Source organism: Gopherus evgoodei, chromosome 4, assembly GCF_007399415.2.
Source record: "Gopherus evgoodei ecotype Sinaloan lineage chromosome 4, rGopEvg1_v1.p, whole genome shotgun sequence".
NCBI classification, from domain to species: domain Eukaryota; kingdom Metazoa; phylum Chordata; order Testudines; family Testudinidae; genus Gopherus; species Gopherus evgoodei.
In genome coordinates, this window is record NC_044325.1 from 108,376,565 (window position 1) to 108,389,444 (window position 12,880).

The 12,880-nt window shown below is 46.6% G+C and overlaps 1 protein-coding gene across 1 annotated transcript in view; it reads right to left on the bottom strand.

The window, feature by feature from the left end:
* USH1C (USH1 protein network component harmonin) overlaps window positions 1-12,880 on the bottom strand; it is a 106,478-nt gene that overhangs the window by 52,982 nt on the left and 40,616 nt on the right. The window contains exon 13 of the mRNA XM_030560498.1: window positions 6,814-6,879. Within this exon, the coding sequence (XP_030416358.1) occupies window positions 6,814-6,879 (66 nt within the window). The remainder of the gene's footprint in view (window positions 1-6,813; window positions 6,880-12,880) is intronic.

Below are 12,880 nucleotides of genomic sequence, written 5' to 3' on the forward strand. Positions count from 1 at the left end.
CACCGGGGGCCTCGGCGGAGACGCAGTTCGACTGACCCCAGAGGGCACAACGGTGCAACGCGCTCGAGTAGTGGAGAAGCAGTTGAGGGCGACGGTGAGGAACCGGTCCCTTGGATAAGGTAGGAACAGTCCAGTGGTCTGGATTTTTGCCTGTTATGACCTGGGGACGCCCAGTGTCACCCTAGGATATGGGGCAGGGACAGAGTACAGGCAGGGCACGGTGTACACCCTTAGAATGCATTCTAGCGAATTGGGAAGTGCTTGGATCAGATCCACTAACTAAAAGCAAACTAAAAAGTTCCGTATAGTAGACTGGCCTCAATATCAACTAGAGGACCAGAAAGGTGGCCACCGGAAGGATCACTTAATTATAACATGATCCTCCAATTACTCCTGTTTTGTCAGTAAATGGGTAGCTTCTGAAGCTGTTTGTATGGAGAGCTCTTGTAAAAATACCCCACTGTAGTTCCAGTTCCTCCCTCTGTCTGGCAGAGTGCAAGGATCCAAAAACAGGTTAGGGATAGTGCAGGGACAAAAGAGGGACCTGTCTAGAAAGGGGAGACCCTATGTCCTAGTGCACTCTCTCCCTGTTGTAGCTAAAAAGCAGTGTGAATGACTGTTACCGGAAGACGCCCAGAGTACCCTGTGAAGCAAAAGCTCGTGACCAGGACTACTCTAACGCAAGCCCAGTAACTAGTAGATCTTTAGGAGGTCCGACCCATGGTTGGCTGACTTGGCCTGGCATCGTCCGGTGAGGAAGCTACCTGGGTCTAGGAGTGTGTGTACCCATCTTCCCTTCCCCTTTCCTTTCCGTGTGGGCTACTGACAGTCTGATCATCTCACTGGATGCAATCAGAGTAAGCGGCGCCGTCTCCGAGAGACTAGCTGACGCTCTTTGCTGAAGGGAGGTGTAGGAGGGTCGTGGCCATCCTTGTTAGCCTCTCCTGTGTGAGTACCCTGTAGGGAAAAATCCTTAGTTTATGAGCCGCTAGCGCGGACAGGGCATCCTCCCTGTGTGTGTAAGTGGAAAATGGGTGGGGGGCAGTCTAAACATTCCATCTCACCCCCTAGGGTACCCCAGCATATTACATGTACGTACATTATGGTTCAACAACCTTCAGGTATTTAGAGAAATGGAATATTTACACGCGTGAAAATCCATCTAAACAACGCCCACTAGAAGGTACTTCAATCTAGATAAGATCATACATCTAAGAGGAGCGTTTAATCACCAAAAAGCCCTGACACAGGGTGAGCAAATTTGTCTATTGAGGAAAGGAATGGGTTAATTTAAAAATCATCTTGGCCCAGGGATGGAAGGGGGGGATTGCTCTGCGTTCAAGGTCCAGAATCAAAGCAGACTATGCTAAGTACAAAGAAAAACTGCTTTCGGCCCCAGCTGGCTGTGAAGGAAAAAATATAGACAGAGGCGAACCAAAGGCAATACAAGTTACAGAACTAAGATTACATTTGCAAAGCTTAACTGTCCAGTAAGATCCAACAGTGTGCCTTTGTGACCCCGGAGCCGGTGTGGCTTGGTGACACTGAAGAAGCCGCAGGCAGCTGACCTGGACTGGAATCTCTGAAAGAGACGCTGCAGAAGATTCCAGGGTGCAAGAGAACAGCCCTCCAAAGAGCGGAAGCATGTTAGAAATTCTGGACAAGCTGTATACAGGATAATCTCCTGTCCACCTCTCCCCCCTTCTCTGAACATTATACACAGAAGTGGCCAGTCTGGACGTACGTGTGTGGGTATGAAATGGGCTTGGGGCATTAATGTTTTCTTGAGTGATGAGGGAGCATTCCCAACACTCTCCGTTGTTGTTTTATTATTTTATTAATGAAGCTTTAAAATTCAGTTATATGGTGTGTTTTCTTTATCTTCCCCCAACGATCCTGTAGTGTCAGCCTGATCACCTGACATGAGGGATAGATTGGTAACAGAAATTTGTCACAGTTTGGTGAGCAATTAAGAAGGGGGGAGCTCTGCAGAATTTACACCATCTATTTGTTTTACCCTTGTTATTTTGTGTTTGCTTTGCTTGGTACTGTTGGTGTTATATGTTGAGAACTGCATGAGTAAAAGTGAGTCCTAATAGGATAAGAAAACGCTATCTGGTTCTGGTTCTGTTCTGTTTAACCGGTTACTGTTGTTTTTTTGCTCTGTTCATTTGGGCGTTAGGAGTGTGGGCAGAACTGAACCTCTTGTTCGTAATTCCTCGGAGTAGAAGCCATGTGTGCGAGAAAGTTCTGAGGTTGAATTGAGATCCTTCTGTCCCGTCCCCTGTAGCGGTCAGTGCATAAAGGTGGGAAAGTCTGGCTTAGACTGTAATTCCCTCTGCTCTCTGTGTAATTCTCTTTTCTGTTTAAGTGTCAAACAGATGAATGAGTCTCTGGGTAAACCCTCTAAGAATAGTCCTTTAAATTATATGTTAAGTAAATGGCCTTTGCCCAATGGGCCATGTGTTTTTGTCCAGGTGGCAAGCCTCATGAAGGAGGACTCGGGTAGTCTTGTGAGTAAGAATGTTTAAGGGAAGAGACCAGGAGGGGTGGGGGCTAGATGAGAAGCCCACCCTCCTAGCTAAACTGGTAGTGGAACAAGTTGGTGCCCATGGAAGGGACGGTTCAGCAAGAAAAGCAGGATCGGGCCCAGGCAGGCAGGCAACACAGAGAGAGAGAGAGAGAGAGATTGGAAAGCAGGTTGGAAAACTTTAAGGGTGTAGTGGAAGGAAGGAGTCAGTCAGTGTAAGCATGGAGATTTCAAATACCCAGGACTTACTTGGAATGGTGATTTAAGTTGATAAAAGTGGCTGTTGGGAGACAAGCAAGTGATTTAAGGGAGAATGAGAAGTTAACTCTGTAGTTGCTGGAGAAAACGGCAGTTGAACTTTGTAAAAATGCTAAAGAAAAAAAGTTTTTGGTGTCTGTGAAATGTTTGTAAATAAATTCAGGCAAAGAAGTTATTGGATTGCAATCATTTGGTGTGGCTATGAACAATTTAGTTGAATTAGCTGAAGAATGTATACAGTGTTATGTAATTGAAAACCTGGGCTGCCTATGAAACTAATACAAGAAACTATGGGGTAATTCCTCTGTTTTGCCTGAAGCCAACAAGAGTATTTGTATATTTCAAGCACTGATTGTCTGCCCAGAAGGGGTGGGTAGACCTCTCTTTTTTTGTCTTTCAGATAATCAGAGAAAACTGATGCCAGCTGAACAGCATTCAACGTACCATGCATTTACTGGTACAATAGGAATCATGTTTTGTGTTCTATGTTCTGTCCTGTGGTGTTTGTCTCGTGGCCAAAATTGTTGTGTTTAATATTTTTATAAAATAGTCTAGTTTAAAATCAAACAAAAAGGTTAAATTAAAATGCAGATACTTGTTTTGTTCAACTTGAAATACAAAGTGTTTAGATAAATCAGGAGAATGTAATATACTAACGTCTAATGCATTTCCTTAAGTAAGGAAAAGAAACTTTATTGGTCAAACTGTTAATTGCAAAATTGTTGTTAAAATTTGCATACCAACAGTCTTTGAAAGCAAAGACATGAAAAGTTAACCCACTCCCCATATTGTACATGGGATCTTTCTGGCTACCTCAGATTTCTAGCCAGAGGGCTGGGGATGGTGGAAGGCTATTGGACTAGAGGTTGTATTGAGTGAACTCCTCAAAGTGGGTGTGCTTGTCCTGGCTTGTTGCTCCAAAGCTCTGTAATAAGGTTATTTTAGTAAAAGGGTGTGTGTGGCATATATTAAATAATAAGACTAATGTACTGTATAATGACAATGTTTATGTCTTCATTGTTGGGAAAAAGGTGTATAAGTAAAAAGTGGAAGTTTCCTTTGCAGGTTAAAAGAAGCCAAGAAGAGAAGAAGAACAAAGCACAGAATGAGTTAACGGGGAAAAAAAAAAATTAGCTAGCAAGCTCAGGCTATAGATAAGACACTGACTCTATTCAAGGACACTGCTCACAGTTAAGACTTGGCTAACAACTAGGAAAAGGAGGGCTTGAATTTGCCCACACAGCTATGAGATCTGAAAAACATTGCCAGGCACTAATGAAATGTGTTAAGTTTCTTTTCTCACAGGTAAAGAAGGGCTACCCAAAGACCCTAGCAGCCCTGCCACTCCTTGGAACCAGGAGACGGGATTGATGTAAAGGTCCACCGACAAAAGACTGCCTTGGCTCCATGCTGGAAAGGCCCTTATTAAGTCCTGCTACTTACCAACACCGCTGTGAAGTGCCAAAGGCTGACTGCTTGGTCCCAAGATTCTCACTGCAAAAAGACCCCTCCACCTCGGGAGAATTCTCCTATTGATGATTAGCCTATTTCACCTTCTAGCTCCACTGTGCCTTCTGGACAGTAAGGAAAAAGTACCAGGATGCTGCACCATGACTGTTTTGGGAAAGAAGAAGGAACACTCGCTCCACTGAAATTGCCAAAGTCCAGGAATTCCTGACTAGAAAGGACATTAAGAACTGACCCTGGTGAAGAAACAAAGAATTATACACTGGTGGGAGGACATTTGTGGGACCCATGTTTGGGAATGTGGTATTAATTGGATTTTGGGGTTTATTCTACAGGCTGCGCCCTGTGTTTTGGATAAATCCTTCAGCATATATATATCTCTCTAATTGGATTTTAAATAACAAGTACCCAAAGAGTTTGTTCTGCTACTAGAAATTTTACCCGTATTGAAACCATTCCAGTGACTAATAATGTATGCTATTAATGGAAATGCCTTTTGACAGTACCTGAGAATAGTTAAATAACAGGTGTATTATAGTACTACACCAAGAAAAGATGGTATTAAATATAACTGAGGCTGGGAAGGCATTGCAGTGGGATCTAGTATGTTTAGGAATTAGCGATTTCCTGAATTACCAGCTGATGGCCATTTGGAGTGATCTTAAATACCAGACTTGGCCCACTGCCCTTACAGACGCATCAGGAATACCATCTGATCTGTGATCATGGAGACATACTTGGACACTTCCTGGGTGGAAGTGTGGCTTCCCAGGGCTGGGTGTGCGCCCTTATAGGGGATGAATGCTGTACTTATGTCCCAGAAAGCGCACAGGATATTAACAGGCACATCCTGTCAGCCAAACAGGCTTTTGAACAGTGGAAGGCCCAGGAAAGGAAACCCACTATTTCCTATTCCCTCTGGGGCTGGTTACTCAACCTGGGAGAAATAGGGGAAGGCATTGTTCACCTCCTGCTCACTGGTGTGGTGTTGTGTATTGTTACTCTTCTCTTGCTTGCTTGCTGTAAAGCACTCCAGCTCCCTAGAGCTTAATCACATGTTATCCTTTAAATGTGAGAACACTCAGCCAAAAGTTTGTTGAGTATTCTCAAAGGAGGGAGTTGTTGGTGTCACTAAGCATAACCCTACGTAACTCAGGAGGGTGGAAGGCCACAAGAGTATGGAGCCTTCCTGGTTTTAGGCCTCAGCAGACAAGAGTCCCTCCATGTTTGAACTTTAATCAACCTAAAAGGCCAGGTGTAACAGCCGTTATCAGTTGCAACAGTTCTAACTGGTCTAAAGCAGAAATAATGAGGCCTGTGCACCTTTAGCAGAAGGACAAGATAACTTGCAGAAGGAAAACTTACTAACGAGCTGCCGGGGCCAAGATTACTTAATGCACCTGTGCTTACGTAATTGCTACAGGGGGAGGAAGGAGGAGGAGGGATGGGAAACGGGGGATTGCTAGTCAGTGAGAAAAGTTCTCATGGATATAAAGGAACAGACTGCTTGTTTTAGGTGTGCTTGATCTGAGTCAATCTCCCTGCACCGCTTTGAGATCTCAAATAAACTTGGTTTGCTTCTCCACCCTGGTGTGTTTATTGGCGCGGCACACCAGGCGACGGACCTCCCCGCTGTTGCTTGGCCTCAGGCAGTTATCTGCCGGCAACATGATCACTAACATTTTTGTGTTCAAGTTTTTTCTCCCATCTGCTGTGGCTCACAGTTATTTTCAGCTTTATAAAACAGGCCCTTATAAAGAACCTAGTACATAATGTCACTGCTTTGGATTTTATTGTTTGCATACAACAAATATAATCATGTCATGGTCACTGGACCTTACAAACCATGTTTAAGTTCTGCAATCAATTCCTCCTTATCTATCAAGGTAAGGTCTAATAGAGAATTCCCCTCTGTTGGCTGCAACACTTCTTGAGTTAGGAAATTGTCATCTACAATTTTGAGAAATCACCAGAATGTTGTAGAATTGGCAGAGATTTCCAGCATACGTCACTCAGAAAAAACAGTTTGTATGCCCTACATTTGGAATTATCATAAGCTGCTTTAAAACAGCACCTTCGCAGTCCTGAAGATAAATTTCATTGAGATGTGAAATGTATATAGTAGAGCAGGTAAGGAAAGGCTGATCTTTTTTTTCCTTGCCCACTTACTCCTTGATGAAAATGGAAAACTGTTTCCGTTTCATCAAAAATTTTCTATGAAGATTTTGGAGGTTTTGTTGAAAACTGAAAAATTTGAGATGCTTGGGCAAAAATATGAAGTTTTACTGAACTTTTTCACTTGACTATACAATTTTTTTTTCAGTTTTTGGTCACTCAAACTTGAAAAAATTCAATTTTCACTGAACCCCAATTTTTTCATTGAAAACAGACATTTCCTGTAAAAAATTCCATTTTGACAAAATTGCCATGTTTTGCTGGAAAAAAATTTTGACAATTTTTTTTTTTTTTTTTTTTTTTTTTACAAACTCTAGTATTTAATTTCTCTTTACATGTGTATTATGCAGCATACATAGCACAGGAAGAAAATGATTACTTACTGTTCAATTTCTTTACGGTATCTTTCTTCTTCTTCTGCAGCCTTTTGAGAAATCTCAAGTTTCCTTCTGCAATACAGAGAAATTTGCATTTAGAGAAAAATAAGTTGTCATGTGTATGCTAGTGTAAAACAAATATATATTATAAATAAATGAGAACAAATATGCATTGGGAGAACATGACACATGAGTTTCCAATATTTAAAAAAGGGTTCATTAACATTCCTAGACCTCATCATGCCTGCTCGATGATTCCCGATGTTCTCCATAGCCCACCTGAGCAACACAGCATGTCACTTCTCTAAATTCTGAAGCCACTCTGACCCTCAATGATAACTTTTTAATGCATTCTGCAGCTGTCCAACTACGTTCTCTGTGATGGGATGGAGTCTGATTGCTCAGCTCAATGACAATCGCGCATTGGGTAATGATATTGGAGATGACGGGGCTTACTGATGTCCCACTTCAAGCGTAGAGGGATGGTTTCTGTCCCACCTAACTGATAGCCAGGGAAACTGAAAGGCTCACCAGGCCCAAGACAGATGTCCCTGATAATGGCTCTGAAGTGTAGGTACAGATTGAATTCACATGGTAACTTTGCTAACTCTAAGGAAAAAGGTAAGCTCATGGACTATATGCTTTGCCACAAAATTAAAATGAGAGAGATATGATGAGAGGTTTTTAAAGAAATTTGTCAAAAAATAATATAGGCATATGTGCTCCTTCTCCCCTCCACTTCTCAATAAACAAAGATAAAACAAAAGTAACTAGGTAAACTAATGCAAAAAGCATGAGCACTGACATATTAGGTTCAACCTTTCTATTGCCAAATCATTGTTAATAATATAGGAATATCTTTTATCATCCAATGAGTAATAAAAGCCATTCACTTTAGAGACAGGTGATTTTGCACATGATATCTGATGAAGAAATTCTAATTCCACAGAATGAGACAACTTTAGGACAACTTTACTTCATTGGTAAAGCGTCAGAAAATCATCCACATTCAAGTTGCTCTCCCTACTTACTTGTGTGAAATTTTCTAGGCAAACATGCACAACTGGAAGTGGACAGGACATTTGTCTCTAGACAAGGGGAGAAAGGTGACTGATGATGCCTCAAGGTATGGAAAGAAATCAACAGGGAACATAGAACCCAGGCCTCCATGTATTTCTAGGTGAGTACTTGCCACAACAGAGGTTAGGTCGACACTAGTGGGGGGAGTTGACCTAAGATACGCAACTCGCATAGCTGAAGTCGGCTTATCTTAGGTCAATTTACCTGGCCGTGAGGACAGTGGCGAGACAACCGCTGCCGCTCCCCCATCGACTCCACTTCCGCCTCTCGCCACGGTGGAGTTCCGGAGTCAACGGCAGAGCGATTGGGGATTGATTTTATCGCGTCTACACTAGACACAATAAATCGATCTCCAATAGACAAATCACTACCCGTCGATCCAGCAGGTAGTGTAGACATACCCAGAGACAACCACACTGACTCAGGCCAATGGCTTTCTTTCTGTATTCTTGACCTGGTTACTCACAAATGAATTGGCTTCCTTTTAATAAATAGGCAGCCTAGATGAGTATGGGAGCCTATAGTAACCTTGGTCACAGCTGTGGAACATCCTGTTAATGTGAGATATAAAGGCTTTAAAGTCAGAAGAATTTTAATCAAAAAGTTTTAGCATTAGCCGAAGAAAGCACCATTCTCCCCAGTTGATACTGTGGTTTTTAGAGTTATTGAAAATATACTCTCTATAGTAAACGTAACTACATGCTTAGCAGAGTAGATCAAATGCAGCTAACCTCGTCACTGGCCAAAATGGGGAAATGGAAGGAGAACAATCCCCACAGTCTCTGCTGATCCACCAAGTCAGTCGGGGGACAGGCCAGGGACCTTCCCCTCTGGTGGGACCCACAGTCCAAGTCAATTCCTCTTATATCCAATAGATGGGAGAGGGATGGAGGGAACCCGGGCCCGCCCTTTATTCCGGGTTCCAGTCCAGGGCCCTGTGGATCACAGCTGTCTACAGTGTTTCGTGTAACAGCTGTGTGACAGCTACAACTCCCTGGGATACTTCCCCATGGCCTCCTCCTAACACCTTCTTTATCTTCACCACTGGACCTACCTCCTGATGCCAGATAGAGTTTGTACTCTCCAGCAGCACAACCTCTCACTCTCAGCTCCTTGCGTGCCCCTCACTGACTGAAGTGAGGTCCTTTTTAAACCAGGTGCCCTGATTAGCCTGCCTGTCTTAATTGATTCTAGCAGCTTCTTAATTGGCTCCAGGTGTCCTAATTTGCCTGCCTGCCTTAATTAGTTCCAGCAAGTTCCTGATTGTTCTGGAACCACCCCTGTTACCTTACCCAGGGAAAAGGGACCTGCTTAATCTGAGGCAAATAGATCTGCCTTCTATCAGTCTCCTGTAGTCATCTGGCTCAACCCTATGGTACTTTAGTAACAGCTTGTTAGAGGATGTGGGCTTTGTGGTGTCCTTCCAGGAGTTCTGGCTGGCCTGGCAAGGGCAGAGGTGTGCCTTTTCCTCAGCACAGTGGTGGTGGGATGTGGGGAAGGTGCAAGCCCGGCTCTTCTGCCGCACCTACCCCTGGGGCGCAAGCCAATGGAGGGATGCGGTGATGGAGCAGTTGGAACGGGAGATCTCAGAGTGAGTGAGACATCTGTCTGCCAGCCCCGAGGATCCATCTCTCTGCGGAGCATGCCAGGAGAAGCAGAAGGAGCCCTGGGCCTTTGAGGACCATTGGGCCCGGGGCGCCTTTGTTCAACCTCGCATCTGCCTCCTTTGGGGATGGACCGCGGCTCCTGCTTCTTCTATGCCCTGGAGAAATGGAGGGGGGCCAAGAAGCACATCACCTGCCTCCTGGCAGAGGACGGCACCCTCCTCACAGATCTGGCGAAGATGTGCGGGAGGGCCAGGGACTTCTATGCAGGCCTTTTATCCCCAGATCTGACCAACCCAGACGCTTGCTGAGTGCTCTGGGATGGACTCCTGATGGTCAGCGTGGGTGACTGAGACCAGCTAGAGCTGTCTCTCACCCTGACTGAGTTCTTGGAAGCCCTCTGCCACATGCCCACCAATAAATCCCTGGGCATGGACAGGCTGACTGTGGAGTTCTACCGCATGTTCTGGGACGTCCTCGGCCCATACCTTGTCACCATCTGGGCCAAGTCCTTGGAGAGTGGGATTCTCCCTGTCATGCAGGCGAGCTGTGCTCATCTTGCTTCTGAAGAAGGGGGACCCCCCTGACCTTCGGAATTGGCATCCTGTCTTGATCCTCAGCATAGACTACAAAGTTGTAGCAAAGGCCATCTCGCTGCAGCTGGGGTCCATGCTGGTGGATGTGGTCCACCCCGACCAGACCTACACCATCCTGGGCCGTACCATGTTTGATAATCTGTAGTTGGTCCAGGATCTCTTGGAGCTCGGGTGTAGGAATGGTCTGTCATTCACCCTTCTGTCCCTGGATCAGGAGAAGGCGTTTGACAGGGTGGACCACAAGTATCTCCTCCTGGGCACTCTGCGAGTGTTCAGCTTTGAATCTCAGTTTGTGGGCTTTCTCCACAGAGTGTCTGGTCAGGCTCAGCCGGACCCTGACCAAGCCGGTCAGCTTTGGGCAGGGAGTATGGCAGGGGGGTCCCCTCTTGGGCCAGCTAAATGTTCTGGTGATCAAGCCCTTCCTCTGTCTCCTCTGACAGAGGCTGATGGGGTTGGTCTGCAAGAGCCAGAGGTGCGGCTGGTCCTGTCAGCATACGCCAACGACGTGCTTCTTGTGGTCCAGGACCTGGGCAACTTGTTGTGGATGGAGGCTTGCGAGGCCATTTACTTGGCGGCTTCCTCTACCCAGATCTACTGGGTCAAGAGCTCTGGCCTGGTGGTTGGGGTCAGGTGGCAGGAGAGCTCCCTCCCTTCCACCTGTGCTTCAGGCCATCCAGTGGAGCGCGAGTCTTCTGTTCTGTCTCAGTGTTTACCTTTCTGCCACGCATCTGTCTCCACTGGAGAACTGTCAAGGTTTAGAGGGCAGGGTGGTAGAGTGGCTCCGGAAAGGGACAGGACTACTCAAGTGCCTCTCCCTCTGAGAGAGGGCACTGGTGCTCAGTCAGCTAGTCCTATCCATTCTTTGGCACCGGCTCAACACCCTGGCCCCGGCCTTGGGCTTCCAGGCCAAACGTGACAGATTTATGTTACCAATCTGCCTAAGACATCAGGTGCCCAGGCTGAGGCTGCAGAATCGTTAGAGGAGGAGAAGCACACCAAGTGTTTAAGTTTTAAAGCTTTATTGATAAAATAACAGAGGTGAGTGTGCGGTGCTCCCCACATCACTCACAGGAAGGTAGAAAGCATTCGTGCCCCGAGCCCTAACCCCACTTTCATACACACACACAACCCAAGGCTGGCCCAGCCAGGGCGTAATGTAAGAAGAAGAGGAAGGGTAGACAAGAGTTCTGTCTTGTGCACAAGTCGTTAGGGTCAGCTCATAGACTCATAGGTCAGAAGGGACCAATCTGATCATCTACTCTGACCTCCTGCACAAGGCAGGCCACAGAACCTCACCCATCCAATTTTATAACAACCTCTATCCCAGGACCGAGTTATTGAAATCCTCAAAATTGGTTTGAAGACCTCAAGCTGCAGAGAAATCACCAGCAAGCTGTTGATCTCTGACTTGCTTCAGCTTTCAGGAGGGTTTTTAAGTTCTGGGTTCTTTTGGGGGCATTTTGTCCAGGGACCTTTGTCCCCCACGCTCTTTGTCCCAGCCCAAACCGGCTTTTTGTGGCTTCTTCAGCTTTTCCAAATCACACCGGCTTTAGGGATGTGAGACTTTGTTTTTCCCCTTGCTGGCATTCGCTGTCTTATTAGCTTTTGCAGCCTCTGCAGTTCTGCTTAGCTTAGTTTTTCTTTTTCACAGACTCAATTCCGGAGTTCTTCGGGCCTGGACTGCACTTGGTCTCTGCAGGGGTCCTCCACCTACTCCTGGAGGAGGGACGACAGGGCCTGAAGTGCCCACATGTTCAGGTCCATGTCTTCTCCCTCCAGGTCCTGCAGAGGTTCCCCTATGATGCAGATAGTCTGGCGTGGAGCACACTGGCGCATGCCTTGCTGTGCTGCTTCTGAGGCTCTGATACGACCGGCAGCTCCTTTATCTCCATCTGAGAGGTTTTCTGCGAGACCTCTCTGGGCTGCTGGTCTCCTACCAGGACCTCCTCCGGACCTGGAAACTGCTCTCGGTGACCAGGTCCGTGGCGGTCACCGAGGGGCAGATCTCCTCACAGAGCCCCAGCTCCGTGTGCAGAGGTTGGTCCCGGCGGAAGTCACCAGAGTCAGAGACCTCCTGAACTACAACTGGGGAAACTGGCTGGATTCCCTGATACTTGCTTGGTGCATAGGGCTCTCCAGGCCTCGTACTCCCCAGCACGTACTTAAGGAGGTGAGGGCCACTTTACCACCCAGTGCTCGGGGTTTCCTCAACCAGGTCCTGTGAGAGGGAACGCTCCACCTACCTTCCACCTCAGGCCCTCTGGACATTTTCATCGGGCCCCTTATCCGTGGACCTATCTGGCTGTTCCACCCCTTTACCGTGAGCTGGCTGCATGACTTGCAGCCGGTTCTGTTCTGGACCATGCCAAGACAACATCTGTACACACTTATACGCCACACACTTCACGTCCTCACCCTCGCATCCTGCCCTGACATAAAGTGGTGGGACCTCCTGCCACCTCTGGAGGGTGAGGAGCTCTGGTGGGCCAACCTATACTCCGCCCTGCTCCCGAGACCCACCGGGGACATCAGCTGCTGGCTCCTTCATGGAGCCATGAGCATAGGTGTGTACTTGGTGCGGTTCACCCCTGTCCCAGACACCTGCCCCTCTGTGGTGTGAGTGAGACCCATTTACCTGAAGTGTGCCAGGTTGCAGCCCCTATTCTGGCTCCTCTTGAACATCACATTCTCATCTACGTACTCCCTAATCGTGGCCCCACAAAGTCGTGGGACCTCCTTGTTAGCCTCTTCCTAGCTCTGGCCAAAATGGCCATCTATAAAACCAGGGAGAGG